This window comes from Copadichromis virginalis, linkage group LG15, assembly GCF_057382275.1.
Source record: "Copadichromis virginalis isolate Kocher_CV1m ecotype Utaka linkage group LG15, C_Virginalis_male_GT1.1, whole genome shotgun sequence".
NCBI classification, from domain to species: domain Eukaryota; kingdom Metazoa; phylum Chordata; class Actinopteri; order Cichliformes; family Cichlidae; genus Copadichromis; species Copadichromis virginalis.
The window spans coordinates 17889385-17902535 of record NC_140632.1 but is presented as its reverse complement, the minus strand read 5'-3'; the positions used below and the strand labels follow the sequence as shown (position 1 = coordinate 17902535).

The 13151-nt window shown below is 39.6% G+C and overlaps 2 protein-coding genes and 1 long non-coding RNA gene across 3 annotated transcripts in view; 2 read left to right on the top strand and 1 right to left on the bottom strand.

Annotated features, from left to right (window-relative positions):
• The first annotated feature begins 21 nt into the window (after nucleotides 1-21).
• Nucleotides 22-5090, top strand: LOC146692235 (uncharacterized). The gene is made up of 2 exons (XR_014915155.1): nucleotides 22-86; nucleotides 4824-5090. It is a non-coding gene; the product is annotated as an uncharacterized LOC146692235 (long non-coding RNA).
• atp5mj (ATP synthase membrane subunit j) lies at nucleotides 1711-4349 on the bottom strand. The gene is made up of 4 exons (XM_085432280.1): nucleotides 4250-4349; nucleotides 3414-3537; nucleotides 2990-3013; nucleotides 1711-1842 (listed from the first exon to the last, which is right to left on the bottom strand). Exons 2-4 carry the CDS (start codon nucleotides 3535-3537, stop codon nucleotides 1829-1831), a joined length of 162 nt encoding a protein of 53 aa, XP_085288406.1. The 5' UTR covers nucleotides 4250-4349; the 3' UTR covers nucleotides 1711-1828.
• A 904-nt stretch (nucleotides 5091-5994) lies between the features above and the next one.
• The window catches only part of syne2a (spectrin repeat containing, nuclear envelope 2a), an 88119-nt gene continuing 80962 nt past the window's right edge, over nucleotides 5995-13151 (top strand). The window contains exons 1-13 of the mRNA XM_085432275.1: nucleotides 5995-6160; nucleotides 6263-6342; nucleotides 6428-6544; nucleotides 9257-9318; nucleotides 10522-10617; nucleotides 10736-10813; nucleotides 10906-10998; nucleotides 11171-11367; nucleotides 11569-11768; nucleotides 12028-12128; nucleotides 12286-12375; nucleotides 12573-12686; nucleotides 12769-12906. Of these exons, the coding sequence (XP_085288401.1) occupies nucleotides 6469-6544; nucleotides 9257-9318; nucleotides 10522-10617; nucleotides 10736-10813; nucleotides 10906-10998; nucleotides 11171-11367; nucleotides 11569-11768; nucleotides 12028-12128; nucleotides 12286-12375; nucleotides 12573-12686; nucleotides 12769-12906 (1245 nt within the window). The 5' untranslated portion in view covers nucleotides 5995-6160; nucleotides 6263-6342; nucleotides 6428-6468. The remainder of the gene's footprint in view (nucleotides 6161-6262; nucleotides 6343-6427; nucleotides 6545-9256; nucleotides 9319-10521; nucleotides 10618-10735; nucleotides 10814-10905; nucleotides 10999-11170; nucleotides 11368-11568; nucleotides 11769-12027; nucleotides 12129-12285; nucleotides 12376-12572; nucleotides 12687-12768; nucleotides 12907-13151) is intronic.

Sequence of the window (13151 nt, the reverse complement as noted above, 5' to 3'; positions counted from 1 at the left end):
TCATCACGCTACCGGAGATAACGGTGACGATGGTGGCGAAGATGGTGATGGCGTTGGTGGTGATGACAGCGATGGACTGGAGAAAGGTGAGGGTGACGGTGGTGGTATAATGGCAAAGAGTTTCGCCATGTTTGAATGTAGGAGAGAGGGAGCGGAGTCACAGTCGGTGCGCTCGAGAGGAGAGAGGGGGAGGGAGGGAGCGCGAGCCCTCTCTCGTTCATTCTCCCCCTCTATCAGCCACTGTTTGTCCACCACCACCCTCATATACAAGTGAATCCGAAACCCAGTCAAACTAGTAGTAGGACTCAAAATGATCAGAAAGGAGGTGAAATGCGCCGATGTCCACTCTGACTGTCCTGGTTTGTAACTCGTGTTTTTCCACTTTATTTATTACATCACTTTGTCCGCTGAGGTTAAACCGTGTAGGTGGTACATGATGTTAGAAGCAGGGACCTTTGGCAAGCATTAGGTCTGGTTTTCGTCAGCTGCAGATTCATTTTCAATACCCAAAAGCCTTTGGCCACAGATAGACCTCATCCACAGCCTGTCATTTACTGTAATGATATACACTCCCTTGGCATCTCGTTGGGCACATCTGTCTTAAAACAATATAGTCTAATTCAGCAGCACTGCAGTAAGTACTGCCATCATCAAGGCTGTGGGCTTCAGTATTGCTGTAATAGTCTCCTAGAGTTTGCTTGTATGTTAACTGCAGCACAAACCTCCAAAATGATCATAACGTTCATAACTTTTTTTAAACAGCTGTATGCATTAATTTCATCACCAGCCAAAAAGACGCCACACTTCCTCACACAGCACTTAATTTGTGGCCCGAGGCAGGACTCCAGTCAACTCATTCAGTTCACTGAACATAACTGTACACACAAACCTATTTATTTCCTATTGATTTTTTGTCAACACATCAGTCATGATGCTACAATTCACTGTGCAGCTGAACAGATGAGTGTGGACTTCACAAGAATAATGTAACCAATGCTGGATATACAATTGTAAGTTCTTAGCTTTATCAAGTGACCTCAGCACATCAAAAACCGAGATTCCTGGTTTCCAAGAATGACTGACCACTCTTAACACCCACTCATTGCCAAATATAGTAGTGCTGCAACTTATTCCCAATTCAGTTAGTTAAAATGCAAACCCAAACTGCGATTCACTGGCTATAAATAGCTCACTTATTCCCAGCTTTTCCCCTCCTCCTTCCAAAAGGAAACACTAAAGTGCAAAAGGATACAACTGTCCAAAACAGTACAAGCCTGACTAAATAATGTAAAACCTTAATTGGGATGTGACAGTTCATAGTTCATTTTGAATTTAGAGTCTAACCATAAAGCAATGCAAGCTCAATATAGTTGGTGGACTTGCAATATTTGTATTACAAAGCATCAACAACAATGTGAATAAACTAGTCCCACTTGTATACTTTTAAGAATGTATTGACCTCAATGTAATCATCAAGAGGCCTTTTTATTTAAAAACAGTGCAGACACTTAAGTCTTCTCATGGTTTTGTTCAGAGAAGAGCTTAAGGATCATTTATATACCCTTCTCTTGATTGTGATCTTATTTTGGTTAGTCTTTGTGTGTCTACGGTCACCACAGGAAAAAGAAAATCTAGTGCTGTTGCTTTATGAAAAGAGAGAGAGAGAGAGAGAGAGAGAGAGATAGAGAGAGAAAGCCAAATTAACCAAAGTTGAGGAAAACAACTTTATTTGTTCCATATTAACAAAAATTCTAATATGAAGCTGAGCCTCTGGATTGGGGGGTATTATTTCACAACAGGTGGAGGGTTGGTCTGCATGGTGGAAAGCTCAATGGTGGGGCTCTGGGGGAAAAAAAATAAAGAGAGGAAAATGTTTAATCAGTAAAAGTCAGTAAGTCCTGTCCAACCATGCAAGATGAGATTACAGTCAATATATTGCAGCAACAAATATCACCAAGAAATAACAAGATTGTCCAAGTAACCCGCTAGTGACATCTGGAGGTAAACACATGCAACAGCACACCATCTAACAGAATAACTTGACTTTTTCCAGAGTGGTACAGATCATGTTCATTGCTCTACCACTCAATCTTAGATCAAGTCTAAATCAGATTTTTCATTACATTTACACATTCACAAATATTTCCTCTATTCTAAATATGACAGTGGTCACTAACAGCAACTTTAAGCCATTTTCTTATATACAGCTCATTCTGAGTAAGTCTGAATCTGCGTTTTTGCACCACTTTATGGTACAGATGTTCTTGGTTAAAGCTGTAATTGTGTGCTTTTCACAAACTAACCAGATTAACTAATTTACAGCTTCATTTTAAATATATGTATGGTGGCCTGTGAATGGGAATATTCATTTTAATGAATTTAACAATGGGTTGGCGATCGTGGCTCAAGAGTTGTGAGTTCGCCTTGTAATTGGAAGGTTGCCGGTTCGAGCCCCGGCTTGGACAGTCTTGGTTGTTGTGTCCTTGGGCAAGACACTTCACCCGTTGCCTACTGGTGGTGGTCAGAGGGCCCGGTGGCGCCAGTGTCCGGCAGCCTCGCCTCTGTCAGTGCGCCCCAGGGTGGCTGTGGCTACAACGTAGCTTGCCATCACCAGTGTGTGAATGTGTGTGTGAATGTGTGGATGTGTAAAGCGCTTTGGGGTCCTTATACAAATACGCTATACAAATACAGGCCATTTACCATAACTCATCTTTGTCACAAAGATTTTTAGAGACTGTCATGGTATATTTTATGTTGTATTATGCGTCTTAAGATGGAAATATCAAGATAATCTGGCAATTAAAATAGCCAATACATTTAATATTCTTGTTAAGCATTACTGAATAAAAATAAATGCCACATAGTGCTTACAAAGCTCAGTGGCGATTTGGTATAGCTCCCAGCACTGCAGACAAACTTATGTCACCACACTTAAAGTCACATTTCTTGAACTTGAATTATAGTATTGGTAAAATAAGTTAGTACTTACTGTCCTTCACAGCCTTCTTCTTGCCTGAGATGACAGAAAACCAAAAAGATTTGTTTAACAAATACAATGAAACAACCCATCTAGATTGTCAGTAATACTTTAATGATTTTTTACTAACAGCTTTTCAATAAAGGACCAAAGCATTCACATAGCAGTAAAATACAAATTGCAATTAAGAGACTGTATGAAAGCACCTCACAAATCACACAAAAGCGAATATTAATTTGAAGATTTTGGCATAGAAACTGCAGACTGATGCCTAACAGGTTGTTTCAATCAGTCTGTTTACTAAAAAAAAAAGGCAGTTACAATACAGGTTCAAAGGGTCATTTTAAGTTTGCATGTCATATTTTATCTGCACTTCTAGTAGATGACATCTAATATAATGTTATAAATAATAATAATAATGAAGTTTTGAACTCACCCCCATAGGAAACTTTGTAGTACAGGTATGTCATGATGCCAACACCAGCCCACATCTCTTGGTATGCCTTAGTGTAGTAAGGGCTCATCAGGGACCACCAGCTTGCAAACGCACGTCCAGCCATCTGAAGGAGGAAGCAGCAGCAAAGTATGAAATTACAGGTCCTCTGTTAAAATCCTCAAAAAACAAAAACAAACAAACAAAAAAAAAAACACCTTGCATAATCTGAATATCTAACCCGAAGCTGCATGAACACTAAACTAACATTCAGTCAGCACCAATTTCGACTATAGCTAACTCTCAGAAGCCAGTTAATCAGAAATTAATTCGCACAGAGTGACACCTTGACCCTCAACACGGAGGTCTATCTGATGACTATGGCCACCAAAGAAAAGATGCGTTAAAGAAACATTTTTCTAAACGTTATTATACTACTGATTAACTGACTTGTTGGGTTAATGTCCCTGCTGATACCGACCTGCCTGCTAGCAAGCTTTTAGTTACCCGTTACGTGTAATAATAAATACATACATGTCGCTAATACGAGAAAAAAGAGTAAGTTTACACGTAAATAAATAACAGCTTAGCGCGAGAAGCTAACTATTTCATTCAATAAAACGGCCCGTGACGGACAGATTAGCATCTTTTCTGTAGAACTACAAAGAACGCCAACTAGCCTTAGCAAGACGCTAGCTAGCAAGAAACACCTGGAAAGGCAGCATACATGTCCACAGTTAGTCATCCAGCTTTATTTTAAATACCTATCGTGATGCACTGAGTGTTGTTATGTTATCGTTAAAGTAACCTTGCTAAATAAAAATGAAATCCACCCTTACATTTTAGTTTGTCACGCTGCAGAAGGAAGGTCAAGACAGCGCTGCTGCTAAACGTCAAAGTCGTGGGGGAAAGCTTCTTCTACTTTCAACAGCGTAGTACTTCCGGTACGTTTTTGCTCCGTAGTGCCACCGAATGGAGGGACCAGTTTGAGACAAACTAAGCTTTGTGACACGGTGCATTTTCCTGCTGAAAGCAGCCATGGGTACACTGTGATCATAAAGGGGTGGACATGGTCAGCATTGATACTCAGGTAGACTGTGACGTGTAAAAGATCTATAATATATATATCTAGTTATACAGTATCTATAGTAATAGTTTATCTATATGTTATTGTATATTTTTTCTAGTAGATTTATCTTTTTAAGGTCTGCAGTAATGTGTAACTAAATATTTAAAATAAGTGGTATGGACTGCAAAGTGTACTTTTTGCATTGCAATTGCAAGTCTAGCCTCATATTGACTATTTCTTGCATTCACTATTTCCTCTTCAGTCACCTTTCTCACTCACTATGTGTAATTAGACCTCTCTGCACTGAATCATACTTGTTATTAATCTCTAGCTTTCTTCCACAGCACGCCTTTTATCCTGTCTTCCTTCTCTCAGCCCAACTGGTCGCAGCAGATGGCTGCCCCTCCCCGAGCCTGGTTCTGCCACAGGTTTCTTCCTGTTAAAAGGGAGTTTTTCCTTCCCACTGTCGCCAAAGTACTTGCTCATAGGGGATCATATGATTGTTGGGTGTTTCTCTGTATGTATTATTGTAGGGTCTACCTTACATTATAAAGTGCCTTGAGGCGACTATTGTTGTGATTTGGTGCTGTCTAAATAAAACGGAATGGAATTGAACTGAATTGAATATTCATAATCAGTTGATTATTGCTTGGTAAGCCAGAAGTATGTTTTAAGATAAGATCAAATGCTAACAGTTGGCTCGGTTTCTTTGCGTTTGAGTTCTTGACAACCCATGGGTTTAAGTAGACAGCAACTTATAAGTGTTAAAAGTCAGCGTACTGAGCTGGAAGACTAACTTCCTAACTTTAAATTTTAACTCTCAAAGTGTACCTTGTCTGCGTTTAGCTAAAGAATAGCAGATAAACCTTAAAGCCTGCTCCGCTTTCAAACATTACCTTTTTCTGCCACAGCCATAACAGGTGGGAATTTGAGGTAAGGGTGCAGCTGCCGGGGCACAAAGACTTTCCACTGCTCACCATAGTGAAATAACAAATAAAACACTGGCACCTCTCTCAAGGGTAAAAATGGCATTGTGTATCATGTTCTCCCATTCAAAACTCCTACCTTCTCTTTAGGTGAGACAAGTAAATAACAAGCAATGAGACATTTTAGCTCACGATATGGTGATTATTCTTTTCAGGTCAGAAATTTTGTAACTGTGCTTCTCCCGGTCATCCATGTGTTTTACACTCAATATGAAACCTGATGAGAAAGATTATTCACTGCTCACTGTTGGAATGACACTACTTTCCTAGTGATTCCCAGCTGTCCTATAAAAAATATTTAAGTAGAAGCACTTTTGATTCCTGAAATACAATTATTTGCTTTAATAAATAGAGCTGAACACTAAAGAAGCTCACCTTACGATTTTACAGTGTTTGATTGTTTTGTAGCCAAAGGCTGCTGGGTTTGTCTGAGAGTCTGCGTAAATGATTTGCTTATACAGCCAGACAGGGCGGGACTTTCCACTCTTTGCTGTTCTCTCCCACCAACAAGCAAAGCACCTTGTTTCATTTATGAGCACTAAAGGCCATATCCTATTTGAAGACACTCAACACTGTTTTGCCATATTCAAAGGACACAGCTGAGGAGATTTATTGTACACTCTTAACTCTCATCTGGGTTCTTCACTGCCATGCCCTGCAGTAGCTGTCTGCAGTGACTACAGCCCTGCTTACAGGTATGTTAAAGATTTGTGACCAGGTCATCTATTTTTGTATGTCCACACTATGGCAGTGTGTTGGTAGCTCATTATGGACGCCAGAGGTTTTACTTTTTTCAGCTCAGAGAGTGTGTGCCTGAGCCTGTCTGCCTGCAGAAAAGCAAGGGTGTGGATAGGTGTGTTCCTAACATGACTAACCAGTGAGTAGAAAAATGTTTTAGAAGAAAAACCTCAGTGTTGCGGTCTTCCCCCCGAGCAGATGATTTACTAATATTTTTCTCCTAGACTTTCCTGAAGTCAATTCTGGGCTCTGCTGCGGAGACTGCATGGCTTCAGGTGAAGCAGAAGAAGGCGATGGAGGGATTCCACTGGACATCGACAATGTGCACATGCTTCTCCAAGGTCAGGCTATTTTTGCACTTACATAGATGTTGTGACATGTGATGTGCTGTCGCAGGGAGTCACTGTGGTGGTGAGCAACTCTCTGAGATCAGCTACTCATTAAAGACCAATAATTTTGGAGAAACATTACAAAATTGCATAGATAAAAAAATTCTGCTTCACTTTATTTTCCATCACAGTTACTTGTGAAGTTAGCATTCCAGTTCTAAACTACAGAACTGGTAGTGTAATGAAAGTGAAAGTGTGAAAAGCACAACTCCAGCCCGAAGACTGAATCGTGCTTAGAAAGTGTTTAATGTTGTGCTCACGTTTTTCTAGTGTAGGCGTATTTTTTTTAAAGCTGTATAATAAAACACACGCAGACCACAGCACTTTCACTACCCCAGTTCAGAAGATAATCTGCAGTTAAAAGGAGGGTTTGGCACTTTGTTGCGTCTTAGTCTTTTACTTTGAAGATTCATGACAAATAACCTTTCAATAAAAGCAATCTATCTGCTCGGCTTCATTTGATCCACACCATCAAGTCTGCATTAAACTTCACCTTTTATCAAGAGAACTCCAATTATTATTGACTCTGTTTTAATTTCCCAAATAAATTATGTGTATGTGACTCATGCCCATTTTAAAAAGGAAGAAACACTATGCTTTTTTTCTTATCTGTTTTGTCTCCATTTATTTGCATCTAGGAATATTTGATATCAGCTATGTACCAAAACACGCATATAAGCAGTGTGTGAGCATCATGGCAAATAGTACATCATAGAGTCACTCAGCATTGATACTAAAAATATCACCAAAATCTTACACATCATTTACCAAAGGTTGCATGGCCTTGATAGCTGATCCCACAAGGGGTATAACTGCAGAAAGCAGTTCTGTTTTCAAGTAAAATTGTAGTTAAAGTTATTCTATGAGTAGACTGGCAACAATTGAAAAACAAGACTCTTCATCAGGGTCTACGTCAGGATCGCTTAGTCTTTGTAATTGTGTCTCAGTTGAAGAAAAAACTAATATGACTCCATTCATTAATCTGATCAAAACATCTATAAATAAGCAAGTATTGTTTTCAGATTCGAAGTTTAACTACTGGATACAAGATTTCTCCCATTTCCTATGTATGTGCAATGGAAACCTCAAGTTTCTACATGTGTAAACCGCATATTATACCAAATTAGTTGTGATGTAATCAGTGCTGCTCATATGCCCACGCCTTAAACTCAGAATCACTTGTAAACATTTGCCTCAATCACTGTGATTTGACCTGGAAAAGCATATTTAGCTAATGCCTACTCAAAAATGAACTGAGAACAGGAAGTTTTGATTTGGTGAAAGTGAAAACCTCACTGTTGTCTTGTGATAAGAAAATTACATACAGGGGAATTACTGTATTTTAAAATTCTCGCAAGTTTCGCTTTCTGTAGAGTCCAAGGTGGTTCATTTAGGCCTTAGAGTTCCAGAGCTGTAACCAACTAAATCCAGGGATTTAAAAAAGGAAAAAAATCCAATGAGGGCTTCAGGCGTTAATGTGGTGACGCCTTTATGCGCCAATGCCAGGTGAGGTGGGTGGAGTTCAGTGTTTCAAATGCTCGGGAGTGGCCTGTTTTGGCAAGCTCTTAAACAAACAGAAGCATTAGTTGCTCAGATTCTTGGTCAAAATTGATACCAGGAAACGAGTCCAAAACAAGTGTCTGTGGGCTTTTTTGTTTCTGTCAGACAAAATATCAATATATTATATTTCCTTAAGGCTACTGTCAACAGCTTGCTTTCGGGTCTCGTTGACTGTTATGTAACTTATTGTGGTTAGACTTGAGATGGAAACAGGCAACTACTCCCTGATAATTTCATGCTTTTCTTCATTTTCTGATTACTGTAGGAAAGCAGTCTGATGTTATTTACAGTAAAAAGTGCAAAGGTTTGGCAGTGGGAGTTTAGGATGTGTTCTTGTGCGCATCAAGCATCATTTGATCCAAAATATCTCACTCTGTGTGTGCGTACATGTGTCAGTCTGGGCATTTGTTGTTACTGTGAATGTTCCTGTGTGTATATTTGCTCTGCGTGTGTGTGTGCGCATGCCCCAGTATCTATGACTGTGACTTGGAAGCTGTCCCATCTGTTAGGGAGATCCTAGCATTTAGCATGTCTTTAGCTTAAAGAAGAAGCTTTTGACACCAGGATTATCCGGTGGCCAAGGCAGAAGCTTTATGTTGTGGACACCTAAAATCATTATTCATGGGTTTGTTAATTATTCATTATAAGAATGGAGGGTCAAAAATGTTTCTCTTTTTCTGATGTCGGTGAGTAGTTTATGACCTCCTCGTGATTGTAACTCACAACAAAGGTCCCTTTGCAGTTATAAACTACAGCTTTGTTATGGACGTTACATCAGCATGATCCTGATATGGACAGTAAAGGAATAATAATAATGGTGCTTTGGGGAATACGCCGTAATGTATTTGTTGATATTGTGCATTTAGTGCATTAGGTGTTAAAACTGATGGCTCACACAGACCTAGAGACAAGAACAGAACTAGACACTTTTGAGGCTTTTGCTGCGTTTGAGTGAAGCTTTTGCATAAATCAGCCAGCTTGACTGTGTTTTCATTTCTCTTTAGCATAACAGTATCTCTTTTTAGTGTCTAATACTTAAGTACTGTTCTAATCAAAGAAATCTATACATTCTATCAACAATTTCTATCTATATTTCCCTAACAGTGGAGCATGAACAGATTCAGAAAAGGACATTCACCAACTGGATAAATGCTCAACTTGCTAAGGTATGTTAAGGTGTTATATCTGTGTAAGGTGCACAATGAATTTAACTATATTTATTTGTTTAGCAAAGGGAATGGCAAACTGCAGGAAGACTATGCAGCTGTAAATTCAAATTTGAGATATTTTATGCTTGAGGTAGTGCCAAATAACTGACAAATCCTTGCTTTTAAAGTAATTCCTGGTGCTTTATTAACAGTTTGGTTGGGAATATGGATGTTTAAAGACTATAGTAGTTAGGAAATTGGTGAAAATGGTATATATACTTCTAGGCATGCCATCTGCATAATACATGTACAAAGAAAACAGCAAATTGCATTGCTTGTCCTCAATGCACTTTTTTATGCGACATAAACAGTCAAAAAGTAAATGTTGCAAATGCTTTATCAGCAATACAGATTAACATGACTTCATGCTGTGGTTGAAAGGTTAGCTGCATGTTAGCTGGAGAGCGTAACATGCTTACTCACTGGTGAGAGCAGGGAAGCAACTCATGGATCTCATGGGAAAGAGACCTTGAGCTGCTGACACCAGTCTGGGGTATAAATAGTGCTCAGTAGAGCTGAACAACATGTAACATGAACCGAGGCAGCTCATGTCCACATGACTGTGCTCCAAGCCGAAATCAAAACTAGCAAACCCGAGGTACTTCCTTTATACGTAGAGGTCAGTGTTTGCCACTGTGAACAAGAAAATGCTTTTATATAAACGCATTGCAGCTTCAAAACATTAAAATGTGGATCAGCTTGGTTCGTGCTGTATATTTTGTGTGTAGCATGTAAATTTTCAAGTTATTGTGCAATAAAAAGTGGCATACACACTTTGGACATTGCCCAATGAAGAAGACAACTTCTATTAACCTTTGTGCTTCCTGCTGCACTTGATGTCAGTTAAGGTCAGAAATGATATTTTCATCAGCTTCTTTGACACATGGAAGCACTAAAAAAATTCTCTTTTCTATAATTATCATTCAGTTTAACACCCAGTGTGACCAAGAGTTGTTTAGATCAAAGATTTTATTATAATTGCAAAATTATATAAAATAATATACGTAATTCAACTTTAGGTGTCACTGTCAGCTTAAACTCACTGCGTATTTCTGTGGTTCTAAAAACAGGAAATAGCTTTTATACAAACACACCTGCTTGTTTACTTTGCTACATTGTGCAGATAAAATCAGTAAAACTATATTTTGTGCATTGCTACAGGGAAGCCCGCCCTCATTTGTGTCAGACCTATTTTGTGATCTCAGAGATGGGTCAAAGCTGCTCGACCTGCTGGAGGTGATGAGTGGCCAGATGATGGTGAGTTTTAACATCAGTGAAATGAATAAATTCTAATTTTCTCCTTATGTGAAGACAACTATTGGGAAGATAAAATGGCATAACTGATATTGAGAATTGTCTGCCACTGTCATTATAGAAAAGACAAAAAGGTCGTGGGGTTTTCCAGCAGAGGGCCAATATTGAGACGGCATTAAAATTTCTCAAGAAAAAAAATGTACGTTTGCACACTGAAAAACATTACAATATAATATATGTGTGTCTGTAGTGTGTTTAATGCTTTTGCCGCTGTTGTTCGGTGTGCTTCAGGTCAAACTGGTGAACATTAACATCCCAGATATCATAGATGGGCGGCCGTCCATCATCCTAGGCCTCGTATGGACCGTCATACTCCACTGTCACGTGAGTACAGTGGAATGAAGCATTACTCAGATACTAATGGCAGGACATCTTAACAAAACATGTTAAGATTTATCACAGTTGTTTAAAAATCCTTGCACTGATTCTAAGTTTAACTTTATGAAGGTATTGATCAGTTAATGCACAATATGTTTACCATCTCTGTTTGTTTTAGATTGAGGAGCTGGCCAGTGCGCTCTCCTTTAGCTCGCGTCATTCCTCCCTCGACTCTCTCTCCAGCCTGGACTCCTGGTCCGGCAGCCCTGTTCCAGCTAGTCCAGTCCCCGCAGGTCGGACATCACCGCTCCACAGACGTTTCCGTGTATCTGCCAAGAAGGCCCTGCTCATGTGGGTCAGGGACCAATGCAAAAAGTGAGGGTTTTTCTTTATATTGTATAAATTTTAATATTTACAATGTTTATGCTGTAACCATTTTTTTTACACTGGTATCTTGAGTTTTTAATGATTAATAATATTCTTTTTTGTCATTTTTTAATCTTCTCAGTGCGATCCATCTAAGTGATCAATGCGTTAGTCATCTAAAGGTTGTGGACCTTGTCTTCCTCTTTCTAGAGTTCATTGCTCTGTTAATGTGAAGGACTTTAAGTCAAGCTGGAGAAGTGGAGAGGTCTTCCTGGCCATCCTGTCTTCTCTCAGGCCTCAGTTGGTTGATCTCTCACTGGTCCAATCCAGAAGCAACCAGGAGAACCTGGAAGAAGCATTTCACCTTGCTGAGCAAGAGCTGCATATACCCCGCCTGCTGGAACCTCAGGGTGAGTCTGATAAAATGTTAGGGGGCATTTCACAGTGATATTTGTTGTAATTCTGGATAATATGATGACCTTTTCTCAGGAATGACTCCAAAAGGTTTAGATTGATTAAAAAAAACAAAACAACCCCCCCCCCCCCAGAACTAAGCTTTGATTCTGCAATAGGCAAACTTGAAAACTTGAGTATTATACAAAAAAGAAAACAAAAGCAAACTAATGGGAGAATTTTGAATCAAATTGTTCTCATTGCCTTTCACCTCAGATGTTGATGTTAGCAGTCCTGATGAAAAGTCTATCATGACCTATGTGGCCCAATTTCTGCAATACTCCAGCGACATGCCAGCACCTGATGACCACCTCCAGGTTAGCGATGAGATCACATTTCTCATTTTTTCAGCACATCCTGCTGTCTTTTGGTCTTCTACAAGAACCTTCATGAATGTAAGGGTGGTCAACCATCTTTCTGTCCTCCTCCTTTCAATACTGTTTTTCATGGTTTGATCTGGTGGTGGTGCTATAGCTGTTTCCTTTGGCCCAGCCCTCCTTTTGCTCACCTGAGACTCTGTCTGCACACTTTACTCCAGCAATTGCTGTCTCACCAGTACACGAGGTACACAATGAATCCTTTAACACTCTGTCACTTTTGTTACGGAAGTCTTTCTTTTCTCTATTAAATAATGGTACTTATTAATGTTCATAACTGTCTAAGTCTCGTGTAATGGCATGAACTGCTTGATCGCGTGGCCCTGACAACTTATTCTAACACTGCAATGGTCGTTACTGACAGCTTTGGTTATGAAAATTTAGGTTTCTCCAAGTGAACGAGCACAGCAAGTGACATGCTGGCTGGAACAAGCCTATCAGGAACTGTCAGATTCATGGAAGGCTGCAGAGAACTCAAGTTATGCTGAAAAATATCAGGTAATGCAGTATTAAGGATTAAATTACATGTTCAGCGTGTGTAGGTTGTAAGGTTAAGGAGTTATCATGTTTGATTTATCAGGTGCTTCAGAGCCTCGCTGGCTCTTTCACTGAGCAACGGAGACCAGTGATGACCCTCCTGGCTGCCCTAAGACGCCGCCCTGAGCTGAGTCAGCAGCAGTGTTTTCTCAGGACAGCGTGGGATCAACTGGAGGAAGAGGTCAGGAAATGTATTTTTGCATAATAAGAAGCAAGGTTACATTCAGGGTTTTCGTTTTTAACCTTGGTATTTTTTTGTTAAGCTGTTGGGGACATTTGTGGGGACATTATTTTAAAATATTGTGGTGAGCTGAGGAATCTTTACAACAGAGGTTGAGCCTGCTGTTCTACCCCAAGCAGAAAGGGGCTTTTTATTGAACAGTTTTGCTGTACTACATTATGCTTCACGGGGTCAATAACCCCGCA